Here is a 19717-nt window from a genome sequence, read left to right as displayed (position 1 = left end):
TGTGTGTGTGTGTGTGTTAGAATATGCTGGGTAGGAAAAAAAGAGCCAATTTGGTTTTTTTTTTAAAAAAAGAAGTGTTGGATACTCTCTGAAGATTAACCTAGCTTTAGAACAGGCCAAATCTGGAAGATTGGACCCTGTTTTACAGTGATTTCCTTCCTTCCTCTGTGACAGGTTCAATCTAGCTGATGTTAGTGGGATGTGAGAGGTTGAGCGGTTGAATCTTTGGCCCTTGTAGAGTGGGGTGCCTCATGGCTTAGGTCTTTCATCTCTCCTTTTTTAAACGATCCATATCATCTACATGAGAATGTTTGGAGAGGTCATCCAACAGCATGGGGTGCAGTATCATCAGCAAACAACCTGCTATGCATCTCCACTTCTTGACAACCAAGTGACACTGCCTTGGTAATAGCTCAAAGGCCTGTAAGGCGTTGATGGGGAGAAATCAGTTTCAATTCACCCCTAGCAAGATGGCGTGGCTCTTGAGTCTTGGTGAGGTATCATTTCTTACTCTTGCTGGCATGGTTAGTCCCCCAGACAGAGCTGGTAATGCAGCCTGTTGGGGTCCTCCTGGACTCTTGACCAGTGTTCCCTCTAATTTTTTGGGGGGTGGGCGGAAAAGTATAGTGTCTGAGCGGCAGTCCCTTTGGGACTGGGCGGCACAGAAATAATAATAAAATTTCCCTCTCGGCTTCTGGCAGGTTTGGAAAACTCTGAGTTGATGATGATTTTTAAGTGAGCGATTGCTCACTGCTCAGCTTAGAGGGAACTATGCTCTTGACTCCTGCTCAAGGATCAAGTGGGCACAGATTCTTCTTGTGTGACCATTCTTAAACCATTCTTGATCATAGGAGCTCATGCTCTGGTCATTTCCTGGCTGGATATTTTGTAGAAAATGGGACTGCTTTTGAAGGCCCTCTGTAAATTACAGTACATCTGATTTAAAATGCTGTGACACACAGAATTCTGGGTGCTTTAAGGTTTGCCAAAGTTATACCAATGCTCTGTGAGCTTGATTGGCTTATAGTTTCCTTCTGGGTGTGATTCAAGGCACTAAGTTAGGACTTTTAAAGCCCTATTTGCACAAAGCTAGGTTATCTAAGACTGTATTACTGTTATTCTTCTCTTCCTTATTAGTATCTATCTCTTCCCACTTATTAGTATAACCATATTGCTTGTAATCTTTCAATTTATATTGTTTTTATTTGTTTCCTAATATGATTTGATAGCTTATTAGTAACGTTGACTATCCCAAAGTTTTGTATCTTGAATGTATTTTATTCTCCTCATGTATACTGAGAGCATATACACCAAAGACAAATTCCTTGTGCATCCAATCACACTTGGCCAATAAAGAATTCTAGTCTAGTCCTTGTCTAGTCTAATCTATATTTATTTAATCATTCATTCATTCATTCATTCATTCATTCATTCATTCATTCATTCATTCAAACAGTTATAGGGTGGTAATTTGTACAAATAAAACATTAGATAAGTAATGATAAAAAATAACAAAAGAAAACAATAGGACAGGGACGGTAGGCACAGTGGTGTGCTTATGCACACCCCTTACAGACCTCTTAGAAAGGGGGAGAGGTCAATTGTAGATAATCTAAGGTTAAAGGTTTTGGGATTAGGAGTAGAAACCACAGAATCAGGTAGTGCATTCCAGGAGTTGATTACTCTGTTGCTGAAGTCGTATTTTTTGCATCTAGTCTATAGTCTAGTCTGGTCTGGTCTAGTCAAGTATAGTGTAGTCTAGTGTAATCTAGTCCAGTCCAGTCCAGACTCTGCAGGATCATTTCTCCTACCTACTCACTAGGTCTGATAGAATAGATGTGTTTCAAATCCCTTCCTTCAAATGTTGCTATTTAATGGGATCTAGTTCAGTAGTAGGTTTTGAATTGCCACCGGTTTGCATGCAATGTGTTTGCCCTAAAGCGTCCTGGTTGAGTGGGCGGAGCTTCCTGCCACTGCTACCGGTTCTAAGAACTAGTCCAAACCGGGAGCAACTCACTGCTGTTCTAGATAGTGTGTCTTCCTGGTAACTAACCCTACTCTTTGGAACACCCTCTCCACAAGATCCGACAGGGTTTCTAGCCTTTTGAAAAACCCTAAAGCCCTAGCCCCCCCCCCCCAAACATTGAGGCGATAGGAAACTGGAGCCTAGATGTTGGGAAGAACTGAGAAGAACTGGAGCCTAGATGTGGGGAATACGATAGGGGCCATAAGCATTTTCTGTGGTGTTGCTGCTTTATGGTTTTTTTTTTTTTTACAATTTTTATTGTTGTTTGTGAACTGTCCATGGTTATATTTCATATGGTGGGCATTAGTCAGATATATAAATCTGTTAAATAAAATGTAATAAATAAACTAACACACTTGGATGGAAATATCTTTAAATGAGTTCTAGCTAAATGTGAAAGTTATTCAGATCTTGGCATCTCTTGCTTCCAAGTACTGTGTCTGGGTTTGTGCATTTCATTAATTTTACAGGGTTTTTTTGTTTTTTTTTAGTGTGTCCCATTGAGTGTAATCCAAATGGTTGGTTGGGTTTTTATAGCATGGTAAACCATAAACCATGATTTATAAACTGAAGTGGCTGGGTTTATATTTCACACATTTGGCTAGGTTTTATATTTTGTGCCAGAAATTGCTTTTTATTTGCTTGGAAGGTGTGAGCTATGCATATTGTTCCATGGATTCTGAGAGCTTAACTTCGGGAAAGTTTAAATTATCTTTTGGGGGGAAAAGTGAAAATTGTAGACAGTTGTTTAGGTTATGTGAGTATATTCCAATTGTTTTTATTCTTAAGTTCAGGTATATTACAAATATTTTCCTTTAAATCAGAAAATCATTTAATCTGTTTTTTCTATTCTCTCTCTGAATGTTTTAAATCAAAGAACCCTTTGCTTATAGATCCAATATGCACTTCTCATTGTTAATAGTATATTTTTATTGAGAAAAAAAAAGGGACTGAGGACATCTGATAAAGCCATAGCATTATTTGTAGTGTGCAGGAAAATCCTGCACATCCCTAAATGAAATTGCAATATAGAGCGATATAAATAATATGCAAATTATTTATAATAAAGCAAATGTTTACTGTGTTCTGTAAAGGTAGTCCTCAACTTACAACCATTCATTTAGTGACCGTTCAAAGTTTAAAAGGCACTGAGATAAGGGGACCATTCTTCACAGTTATGAAATTTGCCTCAGCCCCATGGTCCTTTGATCAAAATTGAGATGCTTGGCAACCAGCTCATATTAATGACCAGTGTTGTGTTTCAAGGTCATATGACCACCTTTTGTGACCTTCTAACAAGCAAAATCAATGGAGAAGGCAGATACAAACAGGTTACTAACTTATCAACTGCAGTGATTCACTTAACAATCGAGGCAAGAAAGATAAAAAAATGAGGCAAAACACACTTTGTGTACTTTTTGGAATATAAGACGCACCCCCCCCCCCAAGAGAGGCTGAAGATTTGGGTGCGCCTTATACTCTGAATGTAGTTTTTACTAAGCTTTTATTCAGCCCTAATGAGGTGCTAAGAAGTGAAGCAATCTTCTCTGCTTTGCTAGCTAAGTGATCTTTCTTTTGCCTGTTTATTTCATTGCTACTTCCGCCGACAATGAGCTGGGCTTCTGGGATTTAGAAGCCTTTTTTCAGCCCTAACAAGGTGCTAACCAGTGAAGTGATCTGCTATGCTTTGCTAGTGAAGCAATCTTCCCTTTGCCTGTTTTTCTCATTGTTTCTATCTCAGAAGACAGTGATTGCATATTAGCTTTACAATCCTTGCCAGCATCCTTTAATCACTTTAATCACACAGTGCGGATATGCCATCTTGGGCAGTGGTGAAATCCAATTTTTTTTACTACTGGTTCTGTGGGTGTGGCTTGGTGGCCATGGTGTGACTTGGTCGGCATATGGCTTGGTGGGGGCGGCAGGGGAAGGATACTGCAAAATCCCCATTTCCACCCCACTCTGGGACCAGCCAGAGATGGTATTTGCCGGTTCTCCAAACTACTCAAACTTTTCGCTACCGGTTCTCTGAACTATTCAAATTTCTGCTGCCGGTTCTCTGAACTACTCCAATCTTCTGCTACTGGTTCTCCAGAACCTGTTAGAACCTGCCGGATTTCACCCTTGATCTTGGGGATTGGAGGGGGTGGAGAGGGGAAAGAGGCAAATTATGCAAAATTATGCATATTGTATTTGCATATTGTAATTATTCATATTGTATTATGCATATTGTAATTATGTATATTTAGAAATCAAGACATAGTTCTAACCACCATTATGCCTTTTTGTTCAGAAAACCAGACTGTATAGGGATTTGTTCATTTATTTTTAACATATACAAACAATCCACCTTTGCAATGCGCTTTGCAAACCTAAAAAATAAGATTATTTTCACAAGGAAATTATGTAAAAAATGCATAGATTTGTTTGCAGCTTTAGCAAAATTGCAAATAAAAATTGCATATGGTTTGAGAAAAATCCCCCAAATGCTAATCTTAAACTTTGTTTCAAATCTAAAATTGCTAAATGGGATAGGATGCCTCACAGTATAAATGAGAAAATAAAGAACAAACTTTAATAGAAGAGCATTAGCAAATGGAGAACGTAATGTAAAAAAGCCAGAGGACTATGGAATGTAACTGACAATGTATTATCTTACATATACAATCTATGCCATTCTAAGCTTTACAGTAGATTTCATACGGTATCTCCGTAACTTATAATTGGATACAAGTTGTCCTTGACTTACGACCACAACTGGTCTTAAACCCATCATACGGCTATGGTAAATACATGCAAGTTGCAGGTGCCCCAAGTTTGATCATGTGACTGTGGGGATGCTTCAACAGTCTTAAGCGTAAGAACAGGTCATAGGTCACCTTTTTTCAGTATTGTAACTTTGAATGATCATTAAATGACTGGTTGTAAATTAAGGATTACCTGTATGTAATTCCTATGTAATTTGGGAATAAATATGTAATCATTTACTTCCATGTATGATCCGCATGGCTGTCAGTTGTGATTATCATTTTTAAACACACTGTTAGCTGAATTTCTCCATAGTTCAAACTAATAAGTAAAGTTTGGCAACTGAACTTCAATGCCATGGCACTTGTACCCACGTTTTTAGGAGTCAAGATTTTCAAAGCAATGCCCAAATGATGTTTGTAAGAAGAAGATGCATCTGTAAGAAGAAAACCAGAAGCTATTGGTCCTTCTAATATATCCCTTTTAAAGAATTTGTATCTGAGAAAGAGAGTGCTTTGTCTGCAGTCAGAATAAACTCATTGTACACCCAGACAATTAACACTTCAAGTGACTTGCGAGCCTCTTTAAAAGCCACTATGCTGCTTCTCTGTTTTGAGTTCTATTCAAACACTTAAGCACACCATTTTTGTTTTGTTTATTATTCAAAAGAAGAAGAAGAAAGTCCTTCATCAGAATAGTTGGAGCGGATCAACATTATCCTTCCAATGGCATTTATCTCCAGCCAGCAGTGAATATGTCAATCAGAAATCAAAAAGCCAAACAGAAGAGGCTTTGAATTGTGTCATCAGGGGTCGAAGGGACTTCCAGCTGCCTGTGCATGAAACAGCCTTTCTTACACACCAAAGAATTGTACTGTCTGTTGCAAACACACACTCACCATGCTGAATTACTAAGCCTTTGAAGCATGAAGAATATTCCCAGTTCACTTCGTTCATATCAGTGCACCTGCAAGGGAGCTCTGAGGAGGGTGAGGGAAAGGGAGGGTGGGCTAATGTATTCTAGAAAGACTTTGTTGCTTGGCGGATGGTTCTTACACCATGTTGCCTCAGTTTTCACTGACAGTGTTTGTAAGAAGCAGATACAATTTACATTATATTTCAAAAATTGGATGTCTATCTATCTATCTATCTATCTATCTATCTATCTATCTATCTATCCTTATTATTATATTTATATCTATCTATCTATCTATCATCTATCTATCTATCTATCTATCTATCTATCTATCTATCTATCTATCTAGTCAGTCAAGTACATATTGGTAGTATACAAAGATATAACTATGTTTATATGCATGATATTGGTACTAATAATGGAATGAAGCATTAGGACAGGGAAAGTAGGCACACGGTGCACTTACGCACGCCCCTTACTGACATCTTAGGAATTAGGTGAGATGAACAGTGGATAGTCGAAGGGTAAAGTTTTGGGGGTTTGGTGATGAAACAACGGAGTCCGGTAGTGAGTTCCATGCATTAACAACTCGGTTGCTGAAGTCATATTTTCTACAGCTGAGTTTGGAGCGATTTACTTTGAGTTTGTATCTGTTATGTGCTTGTGTATTGTTGTGGGTGAAGCTGAAGTATTTGTTGACAGGGAGAACATTGTAGCAGATGATTTTATGGGCTATGCTTAGATCATGTTTAAGGCAAGGTAGTTCTAAGCTTTCTAAGCCTAGGATTTCGAATCTGGTTGCGTAGGGTATTCTGTTGTGTGTGAAGGAGTGGAGGGCTCTTCTCGTGAAGTATTTCTGGAAGTTTTCTAATGTATTTATGTCATGTTTTGATTGATAATTACACTCTCCATCTTTGGCCTCTGGGCATAATTAGAATTTTGGAAAAAAAACCTTCTGGCCATTTTCACAAAGTGACTACAATGAATGCTGTCGTTAATGTCTTCTTGCTACTTCTGTGAACATATTTTCACGCTCCATGTAGCAGGTTCTTCTCCTTTTCTAAGGTTTAAATCACAACTTCATCCAATTTCATAGCTGCAGGGGTTCCCCAATATTTATTTCAACCTATCACAGGATCTTGTGTCTGACATAAATCCTCAGCATTTAACAGTGGCTGCTTCCCTTACTCCTATTCAGGGAGAGACTGAATAGAGGGGAGGTAGGATTGGGGCAGACAACTGTGGCATCTCTATTGAAAATTACAGACCAGCATCTTGTGGTATCTCCTTATATGAAGGCATTCCTTATTCACTGGCCTTTCATGCTCTCTGTTCATCTTGCTACTTTTTTTAATAACTTCTGATTCTTCCATTGAATAGTTGCTTTTGCATACTGCTCAAAAAAATAAAGGAAACACACAAATAACACATCCTAGATCTGAATGAATGAAATGTTCTCATTGCATATTTCATTTGCACAATTATTCCATTTGCACAAAGCATGTGAAATTGACTGTCATTTTGAGTTCTACTTCTATGGTATTGCTTCCTAAGTGGACAGTTTGATTTCACAGAAGTTTGATTTATTTGAAATTATATTCTGGTTTTTAAGTGTTCCCTTTATTTTTTTGAGCAGTGTATGTTTGCTTTTGAATGCTATATCTATAGCATTTGTTCTTTCTGTTTCATAGTGTTTCTATTGTCTCGTTATGAGCTCATTGCTAATTGCCATTTTAGAGCATTGACTTTAAGGTGTAATAAAGGTGAATATTAGCTCAGGATTAAAATGAGGGGAGTTTTTGGTGTTCCTTGAGCTTCATTATTTTCTTGCAGACAGTTTATTAGCCAAACTAAGTGACATCAACATATTAGCCTAGCACTGATGATGTTACATAATTTGAGTAATGAAATGTCCACAAAAAACCAACCAAGCTCAGAGACCACTAAGGCAATGTTTCCCAACCTTGGCCACTTGAAGATATCTGGACTTCAACTCCCAGAATTCCCCAGCCAGCATTCGCACTAAGGCACCCGTAGTTCTCTACTTTTTTTGGGGGAAATCCCAATTCATGGTCCTGACTCCTAAGTATCAACAAGGAGAAAAAAAAATGTGTCATGCCTTACATGTGCACAGAGATGTGAATGTGACAACACAAATACATTGCAATACTGTAAATCTGAAAATTCAGTTTTGAAAACTCAACAAAATAAAGCAAGTTTTTTACAATATAAATCTTAACCCATCCTGATTAAATCCTGCAATACTATAACATAACCTTATACATTTTAATCACCCTTTCTGTACATTAAAAAAAATTATTATTACTGTGGTCTTTTCCCAGCTCTTGATATTTCTTTGTGGGTAATTTTGTGCACTAAACTTCTAAAATTCAAAGTTGGATACTAACAATCAAAAACAGGAAAATTCTGCATTGCATATTAAGTGTTCTGTTATGGTTTTGTATAGAGGTTTCTGTATTTCAGGATTTAATATGTATCCTGGCATTTATTTATTTGCTTGTAACAAATATCCCAAAATGCCAGTTCAGATGGATGGATGGAAGGATCTATCCATCCATTCATCTATATGAAATAAAATAGATATTTCAATGCCTGGGAAAGGGATTGTATCTCTTCCATGTTTATTAAAATACATGCAATGGATGACTACAATGACAATATTGCACTGCTGATATATCTGTAAAATGGAGACCTCACAGTCTAGACCCAGTGTTTGTAAAGTAAGACAAGAAGCTAATATGGCTTTATTTCTAGGCATCTGTGGACAGAAACTGAAGATTAATGTAAGCAATTCCTTCATTCTGTAGTCACTTTTAATATAATTTAAATGTTGTTTGAATTACAAACATTTCTTAACAAAGAAAGGGAACAACACTATTTGTTTAATGTATTTGTTTATTTTTCCTATTTCTTAATCACCTATCTCTCTCAGAGAGAGGCTCTGGGTGGTGTACAATATGTTTTAGATACTCTTCCGTTATATGTAATTATATTAGTATCAAATCATGTACATTATAAACTTTAGAAAAAACAGGGTCATTACCAAAGTTTTTCTGAAAATTTGATGCTGACAATGTTAAAAAATTAAGAACCCTTCAAACAACACTAATAAAAAATACCTGAGAGAGCTGGGATTTTGCAGTCAAATACAGTTTGTTCCAATTCACCTATCCATTATTTATCAGGATGGGAAAGCTTCCATAAATCCAGCATTTTGGTGCACTGAGTTTATGAATGGATTGTGTCCCTGCATTCCCAGAAATTTGAGGAGATTATTTGTTTTGAGGTCACTATATCCACAAAATCATGTAAAATGATTTATTAAGGTTTATAGCAGTGTTTCCCAACCTTGGCAAATTGAAGATATTTGGACTTCAACTCCCAGAATTCCCCAGCCCGCATTTGCGGGCTGGGGAATTCTGGGAGTTAAAGTCCAGATATCTTCAAGTTGCCAAGGTTGGGAAACACTGGTCTATAGGAAGAGCTAAATTATATGAAATAAACTTAATGCACCCACATCAGAGGGGGGTTCCTCCCAGTTTGCACCAGTTTGCCTGAAATGGTAGTAACCAGCTGGTGACATCACCATGACCTCATGGAACTGGATCGGTCAGTGCTGGTCCTTGGAGGCAGCCATCTTTTTTTTTTTAAATTTTTTTTTTATTTATTTTTTGAGGGAGATTTTTTTTCCAGGTTTTTTTTCCTTCTGCATATACGCAGAAGCTGAGTTTCTGGCACTGCGCATGTGTAACCATCTTTTTGGCAAATTTGAGGGATTAAAAAAAATTTTTTGCTGCTGTGCATGGGCACATACGCCCATGCAGTGCACCCACATGGCATAGGATGAAAATAAATGGCAGCGAGGTAAGTTAGAATCCACCCCTAACCTGCTTGATTTTCATACTTCAGCAATACAGAAGTCATTGATGATAAAAGTATAAGTACGAATATTAGCTACTTTAAAAAAATTAAATAAGTGTTTCGTTATTTTACTAATCTTTTAACTACTTTGCCTTTATATTCTGATTTGTACTTTTTTTCTGTCTCTGTGTATGTCTGGTTTTCTTCTGATGGACTTGGCCGGGCCATGTAAAAATCCCAAATTATTCAACAATACTGGAGAGTAGATAGTATTTACCTCAATAATGGTAGTTTCTTTTCAATTTTTTTTAACTCTCAATTCAGATGATGGTTCAAAGCCAACACCCACCATGGAAACACAACCAGTTTTGGATGGAGAAGGTAAGAGTTTCTGAAGTAGTTTTTTTTTTATTTGGGCAGTCCCCAAAATGTAATGTTCTGTAAAGAAAATGTCAAGTATGACTATGAATTAAATTTTACTTTAAGACAAATTGTGTTTTTAGATAATTGCTTTTTTATGCACACTATTTCTTTGTGGTTGGAATCATGGTGAGATGCTTTTGTGACATGATGGCAAAAGAAAATGAATATTGTACGGCATAGTTCCTGTACAATTTATGTGGTATATACTATATATTTTGGGTGGTATATCATAAGCCAGGAATAAGTAGATTTACCAGAATAATATGCTGTACCCTACTAGTATTCCTTCAAGGAGAGTTATTATGTCTGTATATAAGTAGTTACCAAAAGTTATTGCCTAATTTTTCAGAAATTCTCAAGGTTGCCTACTTCATACATGAAACAGCAGGCTTGCACTTGAAAATGGGACATTTTTGGAAAATTTGCACACAAACATTTGAAAATAAAAGGGTTTTTTACTCTCTGATTATCTACCGCGCTCCCTACCGCTTTACCTCCCTATATACCTACATAAATTGGTATTTTGTTAATATGCTTTTATTATGATTATCTTCTGGGTCTCATGGTACTTCATGATCTAATTTTTTAAACAAATTATAAGCTTATCCTTGTGTTTCAGAAATTACAGCCCCTACACTTTGGATTAAACATTTGGTCATCAAAGATTCCAAACTGAACAGCTCTAGTATGAAAAATTCAGGTAATGCTCTTTTTAAAAAAGAAATGGAAAGAATGCATATATGTAGTGGTGGACTGGAGTGTTTGGTGAGGATGATAGAATTTTCTGAGTATGTATGTATGTATGCATGTATGTACAATATGTATCTTTGTAACATATTTTGCTGATAATGAAAATGAAGGAGATTAGTATAGATCTATTTCAAGCTATTTTTCTCTCATCAGCTAGTGATACCCCTTCTGTTGTGAATGTTCCCTCTCAGCATGTGGAAATGTCATATTCAGAAGATGAAGACATAGAAGCTGTCTATTACCCTGATTTAGGAGATGTGGGAGAGGATAGTGGTGATGAGGATTTAATAGAAATTCTATTGGACTATAGTATGCATAGTGATAGTTCTTCAGATAGTATCAGGGGTATAGCAGTTAGTCCTTGGTTAAATGCCAAATTTAGACGGTCAGAGAATAGGGGGAAAGAACTTGGGGGAAAGAGGTTGTGAAATAATATTCCGAGTGTGTAATTAATTAACTACTTCACATCTGGAATTGACCAGAAAAGACGGATGCTTTCTGCAAAGTGAAATAAACAAGATGGATGCTTTTGCCATTTCTCCGGATTAGTGAGTCTTTGTATTGCATGATAAAACTGTTTTTAAGTAGCGTTAACCTGACCCAGAGATAAGGAGATGTTTGAAGTCGCCAGCCTGTTAATTTAGAAGGAATTATGACTCTGTAGTTTGCCTGAAAGTTTGGAATGCATTTTGTATGCCGGAGATATATTGACTAATTCCAATGTGGGAGAAAGTAAAATAAAGAAGTGTTATTTTGAAAATTACAAGCCTATAAAGATTGTATTCTTGGAACAGCCAGCCAGACCACAACACCTTCAACAGAAAAAAATATTCATTTGGGTACCAATGATGAACACATAATGGCTAAATAAATCCAATTTTATTGAAATTAAAGACAGAAAAGAAGTGAAAAAGTTTTAAAAAGTATAAGATGGGCTAAAAATTTTGGCAGTGAGGTTATCATATGCAAATGCAGGGAAAGATTTGGCATTACCTACAATGGAGGAGTGGTTGGTGAAGATGATGGAATTTGCTGAGAGGACTAAATGAGAGGACTAAATATGCCGCCCCGAGTCTGCGGAGAGGGGCGGCATATAAATCCAATAAATCGAATCTAATCTAAATTGACTTTTTTAAACCAGAGAAAAGACAATTATCTAAATTTATTGCTTATTAGATATCCCCTTATAGACATTTTGTGTAAGCAGGAAAAAAGATGAACATTTTTATATTACACATTAGAGGATAGATTATAGAAAGAAGAGACATATAAATATATAATTGTAGCTCTAACTGCTATAAAGAAAATTGAAAGAATTTTTATGTATTGCTTTCCTTTCCTTTTCTATTTTTATTTAACTTCTCTCCTTTTTCACATTTCTTTCTCTTTTATTTATTTTTTTCTTATTGCATATTGGCTTATATTCGTTTTTATCTTCCTTTTTAAAAATTGGATTTAAACAGTCAAACAATATACTGTATAACAAATTCTATGTGCTGGTGGTCACTGAAGTGTATCTTTTCAGTGTAGGTCTGGCACTCATGTTTACTGTGAGTCATTTTTGAACATCATGTCATCTGGATAGTCAGTATTTAGTATGAAAGGAAGCTTCTGCTACCTCTGGCGTAAGAACTTCAATTTCTTGTTGCTGGTTGGATTTTATCATGTTTTCCATCTTAAGGAATGTAGTTAGTTTATTAGTATAAGTTTTATTTTCTAAACTTTTTGCCTCTTGCTACTCTATAGCTTCAAAGATAGACTTATTTTGCTGCATCTTAATGAACTGAAATAAATTTTAGTTGTAAAATATTGTGACCTTAAAAGGATATTTCTTATAGAATGAAATATTAAATTACTTCCATTTATAAATTCCTACATCCTTGCTTGGAAGAGCATTTCAGAATCCAGCGGTGTGAATGAGTTTGCACCACAATATATAATGTTCTCATTTTTGGATATAGAACTATATTGGCTAATAATCAGTGGAATTTATATCTGTCATAGACAGAGATAGTAATTTATTGTGACTTATAGTGCAATGATAAATAATAAATACCTGATCATTTACAGATTATTATTCCTTCTCCTTCTTCTGTGAAAGCCTTGGAATTTTTTCCTTATTTTCTTTTATTGTGAAATTATTTGGGTTTGGTTAAAGACAGATTTCAACCATGTAGTCATTCTACACTCTTAACCTTTAAAGAAAACCACGGGATGATGTAATGATGAGACAAATGGAAATATAAACTGCTCTATGAAAGCCAGTAGCAGTCAGGTAAATATGTTACAGTTGCTAATGATTTGTATATTACGTTATTTGAAAGGAAGACTGAGTAATCTATTAAGGTTAGAAGCTGGATGTGGGTAAAAAAATCACCGCAGCCTTGGCATTTATTTCTAAAACTGTGTTATTTGACCATGTTCTGGTCTGGCATTCAAAAATCATTTGGATACCTTTTATAAACTAAAAACATAAATTGACAGAAATGTTTTTAACATGTGAACTAAGCATGCAAAATTTAATAATAATAATAATAATAATAATAATAATAATAATAATAATAATAATAATACTGAAATCAAAAGGTTAGAAATGAATACATTATTTGACCAAAGTCCAAACTCAAGACAATTAATACCTGGGTAATTGTAATAACTAGATACACAGACTAGTGGACTAGATTCAAATAGAACTAAAAGCCCTGAAAAGGAAGACCTGAAAAATGATGACAGTGAATCATGGTTTCTTACCAAGGGAAATATGGGTGTGGAATGTTGCAAATACACCAGATATTGGTGCCAGACAGTTGAAGAAGAAAAAGGATATTGAAAGAATATCTAAAGGACATTGAAGTGAAGAAGATGTACTGAAGTTAGTATACTAGGAAGACTTACTGAGTACCGGAGAGATAAAATTGACCTTCAAGAATTCCAAATGAAGAATAGAAAATAGACACTGGAAGGCAAAACATAATATATTTTAAAAAAGGCTAAGCAGATATAACAAGATCTGTCAATGGCTAAAAAAATGAAAATTGAAAAAAAGAAACAAAGGAGCATATTTTAGTTGCACAAGATCAAGCCTTAAGAACAAATCCAGAATTGAGAAGATAGCTACAGAAAGCAAATACTTCCTCTGCAAAGAAGCTGAAAAATCAGTGGACCACCTTATCAGCTGTTGCAGGAGGATCGCACAGACCGACTACAAACAATGAATGTCATGACAAAGTAGCAACAATGGTCTACTGGAAGATTCAGCAAGAAATATCATTGGTTTGCAAGCAAGAACTGGTGGGACAATAAAATAAAGTCATAGAAAATGCAGAAACTAAAATCCTCTTGAGATTATAGGACTCTAATTGAATTACATTTGAACGAAAGATTTTGTATTTCTGGTATAAAAATAATAATTATATGTATTTTACGGAAATATTTGCAGTATACACTAATTTTGGAGCAAATACTGGCATTTATATGGGCAGTGATAGAAAAACAATTTATCACTCACCCTTTGTTCTGTCGAGCTCTCTGGTAGAATCCTCCCGAAAATTCACAGATACGAATTTCAGACACACACATGTTTGAAAATTCAAAACAATGTTCTTTATAACGAAAATTCAAATAAACTAAGCACTCTTTGTATAGCAAAGAGCACTCGTCTCCAAACAAACTGGTAATTTGTACAAGTCCCTTATCAGTTCTGAGATACTTAGCTTGCAGTTGTGAGGCAATTCACAGTCCTTCTTCTTTCACAAAGTGAAACACACTTTGCTCTGGTTTAGTTTCAAAGTGGGGAAAAAGTAGCACACAAAGGTCGAAGTCATCAAGGCAGGCACGAAACACAACAATCAGATAATCCTCCACAATGGCCAAACCCACAGGCTGCTATTTATAGCAGCCTCTGCCCCCCCTTCGTGAGTCGGACCCTGTACTACTTGGGTCAGGTCCATGGCTGCCATGGTGGCCATGAACTCCTGTGCCAGTCCAGAGGTTTTGCCGAGCGACGGCAGGTTGAGGTCCCCCAAGACAATAAGTCTGGGGAACTCCATCACCAGCCTGGCTACCTCCTCGAGTAACAATTCACAGTCCGTCTTCTTTCACAAAGTGAAACACACTTTGCTCTGGTTTAGTTTCAAAGCGGAGAAAAATAAGTACACAAAGGTCGAAGTCAGTAAGGCAGGCACGAAACACAACGATCAGATAATCCTCCACAATGGCCAAACCCACAGGCTGCTATTTATAGCAGCCTCACTAATTACCACAGCCCCACCCAACCACAGGTGGCCTCATTTTCTTTGATAATAATCTCTCAGTTGTTGCTGCCTATGCATCGCTCTCCGCATGCGTGGCTGTATCATTAACTCTTGTTCCAAATCCAAGCTAGATAATTGATCTCCTTCTGAACTGTCTGCCACACTCTCTTCCTCCCTGTCACTCATATCTTCTTGGTCAGAGGAGCCTTCATCAGCAGATTCCACCGGGAGCAAAACAGGCCTGCAGCATGTGGATGTCTCCCCCACATCCACAGTCCTTGGGGCAGAAGCTGGGCCAGAGCTAACCACAACATCCTTCAACAATGTTAGGCTTACAGATGCAACTTAAAATGCTATGGCTATTCCAGAAGACTTTTTATGGCTTGGTACTAAGATGCCTACAGGATTACATTCTTCCATGGGAATTTGCCTGGGAAATTTGATTTAGGAAAGAAGAGGAATGGATTTCTGAGGCTTTACTACTCGGGGATAATCCTGATGTGGGAATGGCCTCCTTGTAGGTATGGGTTGGCTTCTACTTTGCACTCTAGAAGTAACTCACAACAAAACTCTTTTGGGCTGTGAGGTCAACTTGGTTAGGTTTATGGATTTTGGTGACTTATTTTATTGTTTACAAAGTTTTGTATTTTATGTTGCATTCTTACTGGGATTGTGTACTTTTATTATGCACCTAAGAGCCTGTTATGATTGGACTGGGATTTGAATAAAATGAACACATGCATACACATAACCGGAGCAAATTTTATGCACCATTGCATGGTTATATGTTGAGATGATTAGTAATTTACTTCAAATATGATTTCAAAACATTTTGCTGAGAAACCCTTTAATTTTGAATGCAGCTTAAATTTTTAAATATCAAAGGCTTTACTTTTTATTCCTTATCTATATGAGAAGTTTGTCTTACCAAGCATACTATATACAGTAATCCCTTGTTTTTCACAGGGGATGCATTCCAAGACCACCTGTGAAAAACGAATTTCCGTGAAGTAGAGGAAAGATGGTTTTTTATGTATTTAATGAGTATTTGGACTTTTAAAACCCACCCTTTGCATTAAACAGTCATTCTATAATGTTTCTCAGCTGGAACTACATGTGATATCCTACCAGTTTCTTTAATAGAGTACAGTAGTACTGTAGAAGAATTTTATGAATTTTTAATGGATTTAAAATTTTCAATGGATTTAATGGATTTAAGCCCCCTTTGAAAACCCATGAAGTAGCGAATCCGCAAAAGATGAACCACGAAGTAGCAAGGGATTACTGTACTATATTAGAATTACCCGTTACAGTATCTAGGCCTACAGTATCTCTAAGAGAATTGAATGCATATAGTCTGAAGATCTACTCTTTCCTGGAGGAAAGTGATTTATCTATGCATGATAATCATTTTAAGTTACTACCAAGCAATTTTTAGCTGTTTTTTGACTGTTTTTAGATGTTAAACAGGGTTACCCTGACTTATGTAGGTATCCCTCAACTTACAATAGTTCACTTAGTTAATTAAATTGCTGGAAGTGTAGAATCTAAATTGTAGTGTAGACATCTAAATAAATAAATGTCATTTATTTGTCCCTATAAACATGTTATAGCTACGCTGAGAGTTGTAAATCATCCCAAAGTTGCCACTTCTCAAAAGGTCCAATAACAACTTGGAAATGTTTTACTGGGAACACTGAAGTTGCAGTGACAATGGAAAAGAAAAGAAAGATTATTTTCTCCTCTGCCTTCATCATTGCTATAAAATAGACTTTACCGTGAATGCTTACCAGCAGAGTTCAATCGGATTTTATCAGTGTTTGATCATATTCAAAGTTACAATGGCACTAAAAAAATGACTTACGATCATTTTCAAACTTATATCCCTTACAACACCCCCTTGATCACATGATCAAAATTCAGATGCTTGGTTCATATTTATCATGGTTACAGTGGCCCAAAGTCATGTGATCTGCTTTTGCAACCTTCTGATAACCAAAGTTAATGGGAAGCCGGATTCACTTAGCCATGTTACTAACTTAACATCTTCAATGAATCACTTGGCACAAAAGGTCGTAAAATGCTGTGAAATTCATTTAACAACTGTCTCATTTAGCAACAATAAATTTTGGGCTCAAATTCCAAGTTAGTGAACATATTTGGAAGTGCAACATTTCCAAAAACTGCATGGATATACTCATCAAGAATTAGACTTAAGCCAAGGAGCTTTATCCCTTGAAAATGTGTGGAAATTTCAAAGAGTTTGAAAAGCTGCTAAAAGTGCTGAATGCTGAGGTTTATTTAAAATGTATAATGCTGAAATAATAATGCTTTTATTGCTTTCCAACTAGTTTCCAAGTCCAATTTAAGGTCTGTTGCAACTATTCAAAGCACTAACACTGTGGAGATTGAGAAACTTATTCAAAATAGAATTTGCAGTGTAACTGAAGCAGCTTTTATTCTACAAACAAAATATAAGACAAATCCTGACATCAGTGCTTTTATTTGAGTTGCTGTGACCTGTGTCCTTCCCATCTGTTTCTGCCAGACAGAACAAGTTTTTTTCTAATAGCCGAACATCTGCATTTGCTTCCTCCTTTTCTGTGTCCATCATTCAGTTATCCATAGAATAACATGTCATTTATTTCTCAAGAAGAAAAACACAAGTTAGAAATATCAGGATTTGATTTTTGCTTGACCCCAGCACTCAAATTCCTCCAAAGAAATCTGACCACCTAGGGCTAGGCACTCCAGTAGATTAAATTGCTGGAAGTGTAGAATCTAAATCAAGATAAATGTCATTTATTTGTCCCTATAAACGTGTTATAGCTAACTGAGAGTTGTAAATCATCCCAAAGTGGCCAATTCTCAAAAGTCCCAAGAACAAATTGGAAGTGTTTTACTGGGAACACTGAAGTTGCAGTGACAATGGAAAAGAAAAGAAAGATTATTTTTTCCTCTGCCTTCATCATTGCTATAAAATAGACTTTACTGTTAATGCTTACAAGCAGAGTTCAATTTTGTCAATTTTTCTTCCATCTGCATTTTATTCCCCCCCCAACATTCTTCATTACTTTATTCTATAAAAATATAAAATTCATTTCAACTTTATATCTGCCTATATCTAAATGATGGTCTTGTATTTACACATGTTCACACTTCCTTTTCACAAACAATGCATTCAGGATTTATATATCTAGAATTTTTTTGTTCCAATAGAGATGTTTTCATTTTCTTTTGCTCCATTTCTTATTATCAAAGCAAAGGAATAGAAACCCAAGCAAAGTGACTAAGCGAATAGTCAATAGTTATTTTAATCAATCAATCAATCAATCAATCAATCAATCAATCAAATAATTAATTTGACTTCTATGCCACTCAATCCCAAAGGACTCAGGGCAGCTTACAATAAACAATATAATACAAGAACAATAAAAAAGAAGTCAAATATAAAATCTAAACAATAAAACCCACCTTAAAACCCATTATAGAACAATCACAATCATGCATACATATCATTCATACAATTTGGCCATTGTGGTTGTTAGTTTATGGCCCCCAGGCCTGCTGGCAAAGCCAGGTCTTCATGGCTTTATGGTAGGCCACTAGGGTGGGAGCATTACGGACATCAGGGGAGAGTTAATTCTATAGAGCCAGGGCAGCAATAGAGAAGGCCCTTCCCCATGGTCCCGCCAACCTGCATTGTTTAGTCGACGGGACCTTAATGAGGCCAACTTTGTGTGCTCTTATTGGTCTCTGGGAGGTATGCAGCAAGAGGTGGTCCCGTAAATAGTCTGGCCCTGAGCCATATAGGGCTATATAGGCTTCCTTTGAGAGGAAAGATGCAAGTTGCGATCAAGAAAGTAGCTATTGAACAGGCTATAAGCTTGGTTTGTTAAGTATAAACAAGTCTAACTCAGTGATGAAATCTACTTACCTTCCCTACCAGTTTGGAAGCTTTAAGCATCTGCAGAGGGTTAAAAACAAGAAAATGTTTGTGGGTGGGTGGAACCTTGTGCTACCGCTGCTACCAGTTCTCCAAACCATCGGTGACCGCTGCTACCAGTACACCCAGACCAGGCTGAATCGGTAGCATTTCATCCCCGGTCTAACTGCATCACAATTTATTATAATGTGATATATGAACTAGGTGGGGCTTTGTTCTGTTTTGCTTTGTTTTTGAGGCGGGAGGCTACTAAGATGGAAGCTCCTTTAAAACTTCTTCAATAGTGATTAATTCATGATTTCTTTTTCAGAGAAAATTAATTCATGTGACCAAGAAAGGCAGAGTGCACTTGAGGAAGCCAAGCAGAATCCACATGAAGGAATTGTTATCCCTGAATGTGCTCCTGGAGGACTGTACAAACCTGTGCAGTGTCATCAGTCCACGGGCTACTGCTGGTGTGTTCTGGTAGACACTGGTCGCCCCCTACCTGGCACTTCTACCAGGTAAGCCCAATTTGCTTCCAATTTCACCTTTATACATTAAATCAATTGTAGCATGGAGGTGGAATGGGGCTGGAGGAAGCAGGATTTAGATAAAGAGGATTTAGATCAGGGATGGATAACCTTTTTCAACCTACAGTACAATGAAAGGTACTGCTCTTCTATAAGCATGACAAAGGTAAAATATTCACCATTTAAGTTATTTGTGTCTGAAACGCGGGAAGCAATTTTTAAAGTCATTCATGATTAAATTGGAGAAAAATTGCTAGCTTAA

General features: G+C 36.5%; 1 protein-coding gene across 3 annotated transcripts in view; it reads left to right on the top strand.

The window, feature by feature from the left end:
* The window catches only part of SMOC1 (SPARC related modular calcium binding 1), an 88317-nt gene that overhangs the window by 53134 nt on the left and 15466 nt on the right, over positions 1-19717 (top strand). For 2 of the 3 annotated variants that reach the window (XM_070758593.1, XM_070758584.1), the window contains exons 6-8: positions 9863-9952; positions 10614-10694; positions 19254-19446. In XM_070758593.1, coding sequence (XP_070614694.1) covers positions 9863-9952; positions 10614-10694; positions 19254-19446 — 364 coding nt within the window. The remainder of the gene's footprint in view (positions 1-9862; positions 9953-10613; positions 10695-19253; positions 19447-19717) is intronic. The other variant, XM_070758603.1, reaches the window with a different exon arrangement.

Source organism: Erythrolamprus reginae, chromosome 1 (genome assembly GCF_031021105.1).
Source record: "Erythrolamprus reginae isolate rEryReg1 chromosome 1, rEryReg1.hap1, whole genome shotgun sequence".
In the NCBI taxonomy this organism is placed as follows: domain Eukaryota; kingdom Metazoa; phylum Chordata; class Lepidosauria; order Squamata; family Dipsadidae; genus Erythrolamprus; species Erythrolamprus reginae.
The sequence above is the reverse complement of the archived record's forward strand: the minus strand, read 5'-3'. Positions and strand labels throughout refer to the sequence as shown.